General features: G+C 54.2%; 1 protein-coding gene across 4 annotated transcripts in view; it reads right to left on the reverse strand.

Moving 5' to 3' along the window:
- Nucleotides 1-14,935, reverse strand: part of VPS37C (VPS37C subunit of ESCRT-I) — a 28,838-nt gene continuing 13,903 nt past the window's right edge. Inside the window, exons 2-6 of one of the 4 annotated variants that reach the window (XM_077861849.1) lie at nt 7,797-7,951; nt 7,330-7,427; nt 3,826-3,997; nt 3,118-3,200; nt 1-2,361 (exon numbers count right to left, since the gene is read on the reverse strand). In XM_077861849.1, the coding sequence (XP_077717975.1) occupies nt 1,639-2,361; nt 3,118-3,200; nt 3,826-3,997; nt 7,330-7,422 (1,071 nt within the window). In that variant the 5' untranslated portion in view covers nt 7,423-7,427; nt 7,797-7,951 and the 3' untranslated portion in view covers nt 1-1,638. Of the gene's footprint in view, nt 2,362-3,117; nt 3,201-3,825; nt 3,998-7,289; nt 7,429-7,796; nt 7,955-14,935 lie in introns of those variants that run through there. The other 3 variants (XM_077861848.1, XM_077861847.1, XM_077861850.1) reach the window with 3 other exon arrangements.

The raw sequence follows: 14,935 nt of genomic DNA on the forward strand, positions 1-14,935 counted from the left end.
TGTAACTCACTGAAGTTTATTATGGCAACTAATTATACAAACATACCAGCAATCTGTCACACAGTTCCAGAAGCTCCCAAACCAGTAGAGTCCATTAGTGATTTCTCTTTATAAATAACTTACAAGAAGCAAGCACAATTGGCAAGGAACCGACAGCGTACGTGTAAATGGAGCATCTCATGGCGAGTACCCACTGATGGCATGCAGGCCAGGGCCAGGGGGCAGGCACCAGAAGGTCGAGTTTCCTCGGGGGCCCCCAGCACCCCAGGCCCACTAGATGCTAGGAACTCAAGTAGTGGACATTTCAAGGCACATATGACTTCATATAGCTGATAGCAGCTACAGAATCTGCCCTGGAGATTGGTTCCCATCTGGAACAACCAAGTTAATGCTTCATTCATCACATCCCTTTGGTCTATTGTCTTTTATTACTGAACACGCTTAAAAGCCCCAGTGTGCTGGGGCTACATGTGGCACGGAGTCACAATTTCTGCCCTTTACATTCCAAAGACGCGAGAGAAGCAAAGAAACGGACTCCGTCCAACAGAGCAATGGTGTCTGAGAAAGCACCGTGTGGGAGGTCCCTGTCTGGGCACCCCCTGCTGTCTGTCTGAGGAGGGGTGCTGGGGTTGGGGCAATAAGACTAGGGAGCCAGAGGGAGGAGATGAAGTGGGCGGGGGTGCGGCTGCGATGAGATTCAAGGCACTAAAGGAGTGGATGGATGGGGAGGGAGGGGACCCCACAAGTCAATGGGCCCCAGAGAAGAGAGGGTGGCTGGGGAGGTGACTGGCCTTCCATTCCTAAGTGAGTCCAGGGTGACCACGACCTCCTGGGCCAGAGCTGCTCCCTCCTCCCCAGGCAAGGCGACCCCCACATTCTCCAACCAGTGCCAGGAAGGTCTTGGGTCCACCTTCACAATCCCCAGCTTTCTCGCTGCTCTGGCTCCACTGCCGTCGTTCAAACCAGCAACAGAGGACACACTTATCTGACACTGGCCTATCAGAGTTCAGTTATGGCTTTACGGGACTTAAAAATTACTAAGTGTAAAAAAAAAAAATTACTAAGTGTTTTTCCTAACTGTTCCCTCGCCCTGATCCAACTCCAGCCATGTGCGTGGGGCAGGCCAACCTTGAAAGGACCAGACAGACACAGAGTTGCATCCATGGCCCTGAGCATCAGACTGAACGTCCTAAATCCCAGGAGGGAAGGAGGGGGTGAGCAGGGGCCGGACACCAGCCCCCTCGTCACTGAGATAACTGCATCTGGTTCCAGTGTCTGTGAGTGCAGGCACAAGTAGACGCCTACAAACACGTGTAGCTGGTCTCTGACACGGACACCCACAAAGAGGTTCTGAACCCCCCACCTGGAGAGCACCAGAAAAGCTGAAGCCAGTGGCTGAAAAGAAGTGTTTCCTTCCCCGCAGGGGCCGCTAAGTCTGTGACTGGCCAGCACATTGCCTGGTTGCCTTTCCAGGCCCACACACTCCCAACCAGGTCCCCCCAAGGCCCCTGTGTCCTGACACAAGTCCACAAGGAGTGCCCCAGTCTGCTTCCAATTTAACCTCGAATCTCAGTGGGAGGCAGGCCAAAGGTTGTGGTACAGGTGGAAGTAGAGGAGGGCTGAGGGCCAGGACTGTGTTTAGTACCCCGGCCAGGTCGGACCCTGAGGTGGTGGAAAGCCATAGGGAGGGGTGGGCCCTGGGGGGTAAGGGGGCTGAGGGGGCCCTGAGGCCTGGGGCTGGCCTGGGAAGTTCAGGAGCTGAGGCTGTGTTGGGTAGGGAGGTTTTCCTCCTGTCAAGAGGTAGGGGGCCTGTTGAGGATATCCTGGACTGGGGGCCCGGGTCCCTGCCAAGGGGTACCCGGGGCCAGAGGCAGCAGTGGGGGCCATGGGATAGCCTGGCCGGGGTGGTGTGCTCCTCTGTGGGGACCAGGAATAGCCTGCAGCACCCCGGGCTCCCGGGTGGGCTGATGGGTAAGGAGGGCCCAAGGGCCCACTGTAGGAATAGGAAGGCTGGGACACCACAGGGAAGGGGGCCGGTGGGAGCGCACCCTGGGCTGTAGGGCCCACAGGTAGGCCAGGAGACAGGCTGTAGGGCAAAGGGTAGGGAGGCACTACTGATGGTGGTGGGGGTGGCTCTTCGGCCACTGGGGGTGTCACCGGGGGGGCCGGGCAAGGTGGGGGTGGTGGGCGTGGAGAAGGCGCATCACCAGCTGGCTCCTGGGAAGCTCTGGGCCTCCTCATCACATCCTGGAGCTTCTCCACACGCACCCTCCGCAGATGGGACAGCATCCTCATGGAGGAAAAGTTTTCCAGAAACGTCTCCAAGGGCACCTCTCCCTCCAGGAACTTCTCAGCCATGGCCTAGAAGATGTAAGGTCTGGTGACAACAGGGGCCCGCCCGGGATCAAGGCCACCCATGTCCCCTGGGGTGTGGGCCTCCCACCTCAGCCAGCTGCAGCCACTCCCTGTCTTCTCTGGCCCCTGCCTGGGACTTTCTCCTTAAGGCCCTATCACCGCTGCCATATTCCACCTACACTGTTCTGTGCTCCTCATGGGGATGGCAGCTCCCGGAGGGTAGGGACTGTGGTGGCCACTGAGGTCCCCTACCCCTGGCATCATGCCAGGCTCACAGTGGCTCCTGCATGTATGTGATGAATAAATGGATGAACACTAGCTACTCGGCCGCCAGCATAAGTGCCCCGAGCTGGGAGGGTCTGGCAGCTTCTTCCACCCAGAGCACGGAGAACTGGAGGGAGCTCATCTGGCCATGGACTGACGAGACGGCCAGAGGGAAATGGAACAGAGAGCCCAGGTGGCCTGGGAGGGGCTGGGGGCCTGACATCGGTCCTCAGGGCCCCCACTGTGCCACCCTTCCACCCAGGTCTGCCAGCAGTCCTCTGACCAAGCCATACCAGCTGCCCACTTCTGCTCCAGCCAGGGAGACAGGGTTCCTGTGACCTGCATCCAACAGGGTCGCCACCAGGATTGACTGTGTCAATCCCTGCAGTCTACTAAAGCCCCCGTCCCAACTCTGCAGGCACCCGTGCTCATCCCCATGGCTCCTGCTCCAGAGCTTGACACTACCCACGGAAGAGGGGGTGACAATGGCCATTTTACCTCAGACTCCTCTTCAATCTTCATGCCTTCGATCTGCAGAAGGTCTAACAAGGTCTCTGGCTGCAGTGCAGAAGAAAATTTCTCTGGGAGGGAGGGTGGAAAGATCGACATTCTAAACGTGCCTTTCAGATCTGGTGTAAGAGGCTGAGCTCTCGGCAAAGCCCCTCAGAATGTCCTCTGCACGCGCTGAGGCCCAGTTCCGTGTGGCCTGGGGCCCAGCAGGGTCTACTGCAGATCCCTGGGGTCTGCTGTCCAAGCACCAGGCTTCTTCACTTTAGAGACCAGGACAGTGCCCCCCAAACCCCCACTTTACAGATGGCAGGTCCCGGGACGCAGAGAGCCCCGACCAGCTCTGTAAAGCGTAGAAGCTGAGCTGGCAGTGTTGTTGGCAACAGCCCAGGGTGCAGACTCTCTGGGTTCAAATCCCAAATTTAGCCAACAGAAGCCTGGCCATGTTCCTGATGCTCTCGGAGCCTCACTTTCCTCATCTCTGAAACAACACCATTACCTGCTTTTCCAGGCTGTGGTGAGCACTTAGCACAGGGCCAGGCACATGGTCACCCTCACTGTGGGCCCTTTCCGGCCCCGGGGAAGGGAAAGGGAACCTGTTCTCCTGCACTATTCCAGGAGCTCTCCCCGGTCCAACCTTGAACGGGGACTCTGAGTTACCATAGGAGCCCCCAGAGCCTACCCCCAGACCACCCCTACCCAGCTTGGCCTTCTGCTCCTGGCACCGCTCCACGAGCTTGCGGAGCTCCTGGTACTTGTCTGAGAGGTTTGAGCGGCTGATCTCCAGGGGACCCTGGAACTCCAGATTCCGCTCCGCCAGGCTCCGGTTGGTGGCCAGTGCCATCTCCCGTTCCAGCTGTAGGTCCTGGACCTGAAAGAACAGGATGCTGACCGTTAAGACCTGTCACCACTAAAAAAAATTAAAAAAAAAAAGACCTGTCACCACCACCACCACCACTCAGCTTGCAGCAGGCTGCACCAGAGGCTTCTGGGACTCAGGGCTCACAGTGTGGGAAGGGGGTAATACCCCCCAACTAGGGTCAGATGGACCCTGGGCCAAACACTCTGACCCAGGCACCCCAGGGAATTGCTAACCCCTGCGGAGAATTCACGCGGGTAACACACTGAAGGCCGGCATGCCCGAGGCCCCGTGAGGAGCAGGCGGGCTCCAGCAAGCAGGTGGGCCAATTAATAGGACGCAGTCAGCTTTCTAGGAGGGAAGGGACCAAAATCCCAGACTACTTATTCCCAAGACTCTGAGGCGAGAGGCCTACTCTGAGGTACACTAAGGTGGCCCAAGCCAGACCACAGGCTGGACGTGCATGAGGTCTCAGAACAGTCGCTCTGAGGGGTGAGGTAGGCAGGGCCAGACCACGACACTGATTCAGGAGACGCCTGTCCTTGCTTCCTAGGCCATACGTAGGTCTGCGGACAAACTGTGCAGATGAGCTAACAGAGCAACCCCGACCCCAAGAACTAGAGGGGAGTCTCATGGCCAGCAGAAGACCCCCACCGACACAAGCCACCTGAGGCCCTCCTGCCAACTTTGCCCCTGGATGTGCCCCCTGGAAAGCACTTCCCCAAGCCAAGTGGCGCTTTCCCCTCAGCCAGGTCCCTTGTTGCCATCACCAGTGAGGCAACCACCACAGGAACCCTTCCCAGACCTGCCACGACCTGAAGCTCCATCCCTGTGCCAGGGAGTCCTCTTTACCAAGGGGGGTAGACAGTCAGACCTCGCACCCCCGAGACAGTGACAATACAGCAAAGGCACTGTGTGGCATGAAAAGAAAGCACTCGGCACCCAGGGGAGGGCTCAGGGCACAGATCAGAGAGAGCAGCTCCCACGTGGGAGCCACCATGGTCAGCACTTCGAGGAACGGCCTGGCTCATCCCCTACGAGGCCAGGGCTATCCCGGAAGACGGGGCTCCAGGGAAGCCAACCCTCCTGCTGATCCCCAGCCTGGGGTCTTGAGCTCTGAGCTCTGGGCAGGCCTGAAGCCGACTCTTCATACTCCAGACAGGAGAGGGCGATGCCCTACCTACCTCCCCTCCACAGTGCAACTGCTGGGGCCCAGGGATCATGGGGCCAGGCTATGGTCTTTCCAGTCTCCCCACAACAGCAAGCTGCCCCCACATCTGGACTGTCTGGTTTGCTGCCACAAACACCCTTTTGAGCCACTGGGCAGCTCCACAGTGGGAGGCCTGAAGCTCTCCATTCAGCTGCTCCTCAGGGGGCCCCACTGGCCCTCATGTGTGTCCACTGCCTTCTCCCTGGGTCTTAACCAATGAATCTAAGCTGTGTCATTCTGCCCTACACCTTGTCCTACACTTTTCTTTTTTTTTAAAGATTTTAAAATTTTATTTGCAAGAGAGAACATGAACAGGGGGGAGAGGGGCCTGATCCCAGGACCCTGAGATCATGACCTGAGCCAAAGGCAGATGCTTCACCGACTGAGCCACCCAGGCGCCCCTGTCCTACACATTTCTGCCTGTTCTCCCACGGCCTCCCCCAAATCTATGAAGCCCTCCTCCAGTCGTTTAGAAGAGGTCAATAAGACAGTCCTCACACCCTGCCCAAAAGAGCTCACCAGCCTGCCTCGACCCCCCATTCACTGCCCTCTGTGGAGAGAGGCCCCCTACTAGCTAGTTCTTTTTCCTCCAAGCAACTTCCACATCCCAAACTGAACCAGCTCCTGTCTCTCTGCACAACCACGCGGCGACGAGGATGTATCAAATTATTTTTACAGACCATGGTGGAAACCTAGGCCAAGGGGTTTTGCAAATCTAAGTAGCTTGCCCTACTTCGCTTCCCCTTAATCTCAAAAGTATTTTTCCCCTCAGAGAACTCAAATCAATTGGTCAGGCTGGCCACACACCACAAAATTCGAGTTGCCTTCAACCCCAGAGGCTGTCTATGCTTATATTTTCCACAATCCTGCCCTTCAGCAGAGAGTCTACCAGCTTGCTCAGCTTGAAAGTCAATTAATTACACTTAGATGAAAGCTCATCTCTGCCAAGTTTCACGCACTTGAGAGTAGGCCTTGGAATTCCTAGAGCACTGTGCTCACGACAAAGTCAAGAAATACTCGGTGCTAAATCCATGACAGAGGAGGAAGGAGAGGAGACCTGCACAGTGTCTGGCACTGTGTCAACTGAGCCAGACCCTGGCCAAGTCACGGCCTAGCTGACCACGGAGGTGGGTTTGGGGCTTAACCAACATAGGCTTTGCTTCTGGTCCTCACCAAGTGAGGCTCAAGGCAGCAGGATGTGCCACACTGAGTCCCCCTACTCGTCCTCACACACTGCCCCTACCCCATCTCCCTCACCACCACCAAGCAAAGATTGCTCATTTGGGTAGAGGGGCAGGTAGGGGCAGCTAGAATACAAGCAAAGAAGGGGCAAGGGAACCGGCCCCCTTACAAAAAGCAGGGAGAAGCTGCAAGGGGGGGCTTCCCTGTTGCTGAGCATATATCGTGAATCCCCAGCAGAGACACACCATGCCTGTTCATCAGCAAAAATAAAAATATATTCCAAATACTCATCAAATGAACTTGGCATTGCTTGTACTTGTGTCTCTCCCCAGCATTAGGGAGGTAGCTTTAGCAGGGGTAGCTTCCAGAGCAGTGGCCAGGCTGCAGCCATGCAAGGCAGGACTGCGGGAATACCCAGCTCTGGGCCACATGCAGTCGCCTGACCTTGCAGGGGACTCACAGGTTCCAGAAGATGGGAAGGTAGGAAATGCCTTTGTAAGGGGTAAAGCTTTCTAAGTTATGGTTGTTTTATTCCCACAGGGACTGTGATGAGCTGAGATGGTTAGGTACCAGTCATTACAGGAAATGGGATCAAACAGGTGATGAGCCCAGGCCCCAGCCCAAGAATGGCTCCTCCCAGAGATGCAGGGCTAGACAAGGCCCCTGGGGAGAGGCAGCCACAAGATGGTACCAGTCCTTTTAGAAACCACCTCCGGATCCAGGCTGGAACCACAATGTGGGGACTCACATGGGGGCCCTGGATGCCCCAGCACTGCCCCCCAGGAACCGGACTCAGATATCAGGGGCTCCTCTGGCTTGGTCCCAACCAGGGTGAAGGCCAGAGAAGAGGGAGAAGAGTTGTGGCCCCAACTCCCACCAAGCCAGTATCCCAAAGTATGGCCTCAGTTCCACCTGCTGGCCTTCCTTGGGACCTGGGATGGCCTTGCTCTACCTCGGGGGCCTCCTGGGCCAGCCGGTCAATGGCCTCTGGGTCATTTTGCATCTCCTCCAGCTCCTCCAAGGTCTTGTCTTTCAGGGTCTCCATCTTCCCTGTGAACACAAAACAAAGGGAAAGACAAACTGCAGTTTCCCCATGATGCTTCCACTCTGCAGGAAGGCAAGGGTCACCTGCCAAGCACAGTCCGTCCACCCTGCCATGCACTGTCCCCAGGGAGACTGGGGAGCCATTCCTCCCACCAAACCATGAGTGGCAGGAAAGCCCTTGGCAGCCAGCGACAAAACCACGACTCCTGGCAGTGCTAGATAAAGCTGCCCAAGGAGCGCACAGGAAAAGACAGGAGGAGAAGCCAGGCAACTGTGGACAGAAACTAAGTTTGGCCCAAGGCGCCTGTAAGCCCTGATGCCAGCATGCCCTCTGATAAGTGTCTATTTCTGTCTAAACCAGAAATACACCTGAACCTTCACACGCAGCAGCTCTGCAGCTTCAACATCACAGGCTCAAGGGCATTGCTGCTTGTTATACTAGTGCATTGACCACCTCGGGGTGCCCCAAGTACGCTCTGCGACGGCAGTCCTCTCCGCGTGCCACAGAAACGGACTGTGATATGCAGGTTCTCCTTGGAGAACAACAAAAAAATCATCAAATTGGCCCCTGACACACTCAGAGAGCAAAGAAAACCAAAGGACCCAAATAGAACAGCTTCTTTGACATAGGCCCTGGTGTTAGTGGCCCTCCCTCTCTGTCACTCTGCCAAGGGGGACAGCGACTGTCTGTGTAACAGAGGGGGGACAGCCAAGCCCTGGCAGTGAGCCCTGGCGACCAAGAGAAGGAAGTAGACACAACCAGACCGCTCTTCCTTTCTACGGACAGGATCCTGTTAGCTTTTTCTTTTTCTCTTTCTTTCTTTCTTCCTTTCCTTTTTCTTTTTCTTTCTTTCTTCTTTTTTTAAGATTTTATTTATTTATTTGAGAGAGAGAGAGAGAGAGGGAGAGAATAAGCAGGGGTGAGAGGGAGAAGCAGGCTCCTCACTGAGCAGGAAGCCTGACTCAGGGCTCAATCCCAAGGACCCCAGGATTATGACCTGAGCCAAAGGCAGACGCTTAACCAACCGAGCCCCCCAGTTACTCCTGATGTGCATCCTACAGCCTTGATGTTGGTTTTTCTCACTACAAAAATGATGTTTGTTTTCAGAAGGTTCTAGATTCCAAAGAGGCGGAGACCTGGAGGCTGCCTTCCTCCTGGGTGCCAGTGCTCAGCCTGCATGAGCCCGCACTGGCCGGTGGTCTGAGGAGGTGCTCTGGAATCAAGGTGCTACAATGCTACACCTGTGTGGCCAGAAGTGACCTCCAGGTCCTAGCTTCCTTGTCTGTGACAGAAGGGAATGGTCTCCCCTAAGTCATTGGAAAGATGAAAGGAGAAACTAAGAAGCAGTGACAGCCTCTCATTTGCCAGGAAAAGTGCAGGTTTACTCCTCACGTGCTGGGACAGTTGTTAATGGTACCCATTTCTGGGGCTCAAGCGTGCCCTAGTTTCAACAAATTATAGGGTCACCCTACTGAGGAAAAGCTAACCCAAGAGAGTCATCACCACCGTTTCCTGATCTCCTGAGGGTTGAATGTGGTCCCCAGCCTCTAAGGCAAGGAATGCCAAGCTTCGGTTTACAATGGAACCCTAGGGGAAGTCCTCTATAAATGCAGGTGTCCCACAGTGAGAATAGGGAAAATTAACAAGGCAGGAAACCACAAATGTTGGAGAGGATGTGGAGAAAGGGGAACCCTCCTGCACTGTTGGTGGGAATGTGACCTGGTGCAGCCACTCTGGAAAACTGTGTGGAGGTTCCTCAAAGAGTTAAAAATAGACCCGCCCTACGACCCAGCAATTGCCCTGCTGGGGATTTACCCCAAAGATACAGATGCAGTGAAACGCCGGGACACCTGCACCCCGATGTTTCTAGCAGCAATGTCCATAATAGCCAAACTGTGGAAGGAGCCTCGGTGTCCATCGAAAGAAGAATGGATAAAGAAGATGTGGTTTATGTATACAATGGAATATTCCTCAGCCATTAGAAACGACAAATACCCACCATTTGCTTCGACGTGGATGGAACTGGAGGGTATTATGCTGAGTGAAGTAAGTCAATCGGAGAAGGACAAACAGTGTGTGTTCTCATTCATTTGGGAAATATGAAAAAAATAGTGAAAGGGAATAAAGGGGAAAGGAGAAAAAATGAGTGGGAAATATCTGAAAGGGAGACAGAACATGAGAGACTCCTAACTCTGGGAAATGAACTAGGGGTGGTGGAAGGGGAGGAGGGCAGGGGGTGGGGGTGACTGGGTGATGGGCACTGAGGGGGCACTTGATGGGATGAGCACTGGGTGTTATTCTATATGTTGGCAAATTGAACACCAATAAAAAATAAATTTATAAAAAAAAATGCAGGTGTCCCAGCCTACACTGTAGAGTCCTGTCACCAGGCCAGGGCAGGGTCCAGAAATCCAGAATCTCTCCTAGAGATGCTGATACAGCTGGTCCAAGGCCAGGTTCTAGAAAGACAACAGCTCCTGGGTAGTGGTGTGACAGTGGAGGCCACTGGTCACTGCAGCATGCGTGGTCTCTCCTGATCCTGCGGGGGGGCGGGGGGGAGGCAGGGGCAGGGAGGGCAACTATCCCTCTACGGGTGGGGAATCAGAGAGGTCAGTAACCGGCAGAGTAAAAATTCAAAACCCCCTTCTGTCCCCATCTTACTTGGCTGCTTCCAAAACCCTTGGCCTAAAAGCCAAAGCAGGAGGACAGCAGGCTGCACAGGCCCCAGGACAGAGTGGAATTTGGCTGCTACCTACACGCTGCTACCATCCTGCAACCCAACCCAACCCTCTGCCAGGAACAGGACCGGCTGGCGAACAGATGAGCGGAGCCAACATTTTTGTTTTTGTTTTTGTTTTTTTTAAAGATTTATTTATTTTTTCATGAGAGACACAGAGAGAGACAGAGACACAGGCAGGAGAAGCAGGCTCCCCGCCGAGAGCCCGATGTGGGACTCAATCCCAGATCCCAAGATCATGCCCTGAGCCTAAGGCAGGCAGACGCTCAACCACTAAGCCACCCAGGCATCCCAGAGCCAACGTTCTAAAGACAGACCTAGTCTGAGTCCCAGCCCCGTCGCTTCCCAGCAGAGGGACCTCAGACAACCCGATCCTCCTTGCGCCTCAGGTTCTCCATCAGCAAAATGGGTTGGTGTAACATTCAATGAGGTAAGGTGGACATGGTGCCAGCTTAGAACAAATGTTGGCGAAGACTCCAACACCACAGAAATGACTAATTACTGAGGCCTCCAGTGTTGGCCCAGATCCCACTGAGAACTCCCTGGGCCTTCACACCGGCAGTGCCAGGCCCCGCTCCAGCACACAACAGGGTGTTTGCCAGGGTCCCTTGGTTGGGGCTGAGCCCCGAGGGTGCCGGGCCAACGGAAGCTCCAGCACAGGTAGCTGCTGACCACACACCCCGGCGAGGTCAGCAGGGTGTCTGGGGAGGCCTAGGCAGGTGTGCTCCCCCGGACACATGGGGCTTGCCAGGCACCTACTGGGAGAGCTCCGGGCAGGGCAACTCTCCCTCAGCCACTTCCCTCAGCGGGTATCCCACTCCGTGCTTGGTAAGTACCACACGAGGCAGCATGGCCTCGGGTGGCAGATCACAACGCACATTTTGGTCTCCGGATACCTTTCACCCCTAATGTTAGCGAGAAACCCAAAGAGGTTTCCCTTCTGTGGATCTTGCATATATAGATATTCAAAGTGAGAAAAAAATTTATTTTTGAATGTTCATAGTAGCTTTTATTGGAATAGCCAGGAAGTAGAAACAACCTAAATGATCTCCCAAGAGTAAAAAGCCGGACAGTCTGTGCTGTATAGCTTCACTAGTAAGTGTGGCTCTCCAGTGAGAAGGAACAAATGGATGTCGACAACATGAACAGATCTTAAGGGAATTTTTCTGGGTGAAAAGTCATTTATAGAACACTCTGCTTATACAACATGATTATTTTTATATAACCTTAAGAAGAGAAGGGTGTCAAGACGGAAAACATGCTCACGGTTACCAGGTGGAGACATTTTTAAAATATGAGAGCACACAAGTACCATGCCATTAGCCACCAGGACGATGTGATCGTTGCTGTGGACCCTCCGAGAACCCCACTTTATACTCTTGCAAGAAATGCAGTAAAAAGGAAGCAATGTCTTAGATCATGAGAATCATTCTTACCTCACAGGCAGCTTGAAAGGGTCACGAAGACCCCCCCCATCCAGGGGTCCAGGGAACACAGTTTGAGAACCATTGGCCTCACGGTTAAGAGAATGGACTCTGTAGCCAGGCTGCCTGCGTTTGAATCCCTCCCCGCCCTGCTGTTTCTTCTCTCTGTGGCCCAGTACTTCCATCTGTTAGGATGACCCTGCCCGGAACTAGACGAGCAAGAGCACCACATAAGTACTTGCCAATACAAGGACGGTCATGACCAGCTTATGCAGCGAGTACTGCCGGCACCTGACCTCGCCAAGGCGGCTCGTAGAGGGGAAGCCACTGGCCCAAGGTCACACAGCTGGGTGGTGGCAGTGCTCTCCCCAGTGGGGGCTTTGCAGCCTGCACCTCAAAATCACCTAAGTCCCGAGGCCTCCTCCAGACCCAGAACTCTCTAGGACTCTTAATTTTATTCTTAACGAAATTTGCATTTTGACCAAGCTACCCAGGGTCAAACTAGTCTGGCCTGGTTTCCCCTTCATCTGGCACTCTGAGGGAACTCAGGTGGGTGCAGCCTCCCAACAGAGGAAAAGCAAAGACTCTGGAGAGGAAAGGAGTTGTCATCCAGTCCATCCGGGGCAGGATGCGAATATGGAGCTCAATCCCCTGTGTTGTTTCTACTGAGCGACCTCTGCCAGGACCCCAAACGCACTTCTCTCAGGTGCCTCTGTCTTGCCTCATGAAGGTGGGGTGGGACCAAGCATGAGACAGGGGTCTGCCACTCCAGGACCAAAGCTCCAGGTTTGCAGCTCCACAGCTGGGGGTCAGGTGAGGCAGGGCCGAGAGGCAGCCCACCACAGTGTCTGAACCAATCAGCGGAACATGGAGGCTACAGCTCTTGTGAAGACAGCCCAAGCTTGAGCCGACTCCATGGAGGGATTCACACAAAGAGCACGCCTGCTCGGCTGTAAGGTGTCTAGAGACTAGGAGACCCACGCTGTAAGAGGCCGAGTCAGGGTCAGTCCAAAGGGGAGGGTCTGCACTGGGCTCAAGGCCCAGAAGGCACTGGGAATACTGGGAGCTGGCCTGACTGAGGAACCAACCCTGCAGCCAAGAAGACTGCCTTCTTCGACGGGCTCACCTTCACCGACCACTTTTTCTCCTCCCCAAAAAGGGAAGTATTTTGGTTAGAAGAAAGTCACCCAAACAAAATCTTGGTAAAACATTCAAGTATTTTATACCATTCTGAACTGTTTTCTCTCTGGGGCGGACAAAAGCCTATCATCAATGCCTCTGTGGATGTAGCCTGTGAGTCCATCCCTGAACTAGGAGTGAGCGTGGGCATTCGATGGATGTCTGTCCCCTCCCCAGGTCACACAAAGAGGGGCCTGACGTTGCTACAACCAGCATGGAGCTGCCGCTGCTTTCATGAGGGACAAGGATAGCAACAGGACCCACCACTTAACTTGTCATCAAAGCCTGGCAGTCAGTGACTATAGACATTTAGCAAGAAAGGAGACTGCCCTGTTAAAGAGTACTGGCCAACCAAGAAATGTGTGCTCTCCAGATAATTCTGGGGTGCACCGAAGTGTGCAGCCCCTCCACCCACTGCCCCAAATGACAGTCTTCCTCTATAATCTAAAGCCCCGTACTTGGCTCTGATGGCCTTGAAATCCCAGACGTAAATCCCCATGACATCCAACTGGTGGTGTGAATAATCACTGTCTTTTAGACAGAAGAATCCTCTCCTCCAGAGCGGGCAATGAATGAAGCACACAGCTCTCCTTCTGAGACCTTCCTCTCCTAGCACAAGTCCCTGGCTGGGGAATCTCATCCCCAGGGGTATGTTCCCAGGTGCTAAGGGCATCCCCACTTCACTCAGAGGCCTGAAGGAGGCCTGGTATACACCTTCCTGAAATCGGAAAATCAAGAGGATGGAAGAGTGTTCTGGCTCCTGTCTGCGAGGACTCTCTCTGCCACTCCCTGACCGGAAAAGATGAACGTCCCATAATCAGAAAAGAAACATCACAGCCCTGTGGTTGCCAAAGACCTCTTTCCTGTGTCAATCCCCTTTCACTGCAGACTTCAGAACAGGTCACACACTTTTTAAATGCCCCAAGATCTATGGTCTGAAACACCTCCGTTCTACAGGTCAACCCCCTCAGGTTGAACTCTCAAGGGCGGCCTATGCGTTCTAGCACCCTGGACACGACGGGAAGTGGGCCCCCACACATGGCAAGCAGAAGCAGCCACGGCTGGAGGGTGGCCATAGCGCTTCTAATCACCTTCTCTGGCCTCTACCTCAACATCCTGCCACTTCACCCATGCCCATTTCACGGGTGGAGACACTGAGGCCAAGTGGCATGGATCTTGCCTGTGCTGACAAAAGAGTGGACACCTGGCCCAAGAGACTGATCCTGGCCAACTGCTCCTTCCATCAGGCTCCCCATCTCCCCTGTGCCCTGGCCTCCACACACTGCCTCATGGGCACGGCTGGCACATGTGAGAGGCACACATTCTCACTTCTTCCAGAAGGAGATGTGCTCGGGAGCCCACACTCAAATGTACTACACATTCCTTTGAGGAACTCAACTTTCCTTACTTGTGAAATAAGTCAATAACCCCTGCCAGTCACGTAGCTCCTTTCTCTGAGACCAAAGCCCTTTGCAAACTCCTCCATTCATTTATATACTTGCTCCAGTAACTAAAGCGAATGCAAGGCTTAATTACCCCTATTTTAGAGATGAAATGAAGCCCAAAAACAAATAATAGGGTATTGCCCAAGGTCCTGTAAGCTGTTGGGGTCAAACCACTAAAGGCCCAAGTCCCCTTCCATCCTTGGGGTTTTAACCTCTCAGCCTCTTTGCCCCACCTGCTCCACCCATCACAGGAAGCAGAGTTTGGTTATAAGGTTGTCCAAGATGTAGAGCTTACAATCCCACGCAAGCATGCTGATCACCCAGGCCTGTCTTTGGTTCCTGCCTCCAGGATGGAGGGGGCTCACATCCTCGCCCTCTGACAACAGTTTGGCCTGGGCTGGCAACTGCCATCTTGCCGGATTCACTGTGGCATCACCCACCTCTGGAAGTCACTGATGCCTTTCTTTCAGAAGTCACAGAGACCTCCTCTGATTCTCAGAGACACGCAGTAAGGCTGAAGATAGCTCCCACTTCTCTGGGTTCATCATTCAGAAAAGGAGGGGGGCACAGGACATTCTGCCCAAGGCCCATAAAGCAGGTGTCCCTGAAGCCTGGGCACCCACTGCCAGCAGTGTTCTGCCTCCCAGTCACCTGACAGGCCAGAACAATCCAAACCAGCACTTCTCAAAGTGGCCGCAACCACTAGGGATGTCATCATGCAGACAACT

Source organism: Canis aureus, chromosome 21 (genome assembly GCF_053574225.1).
Source record: "Canis aureus isolate CA01 chromosome 21, VMU_Caureus_v.1.0, whole genome shotgun sequence".
NCBI classification, from domain to species: Eukaryota; Metazoa; Chordata; class Mammalia; order Carnivora; family Canidae; genus Canis; species Canis aureus.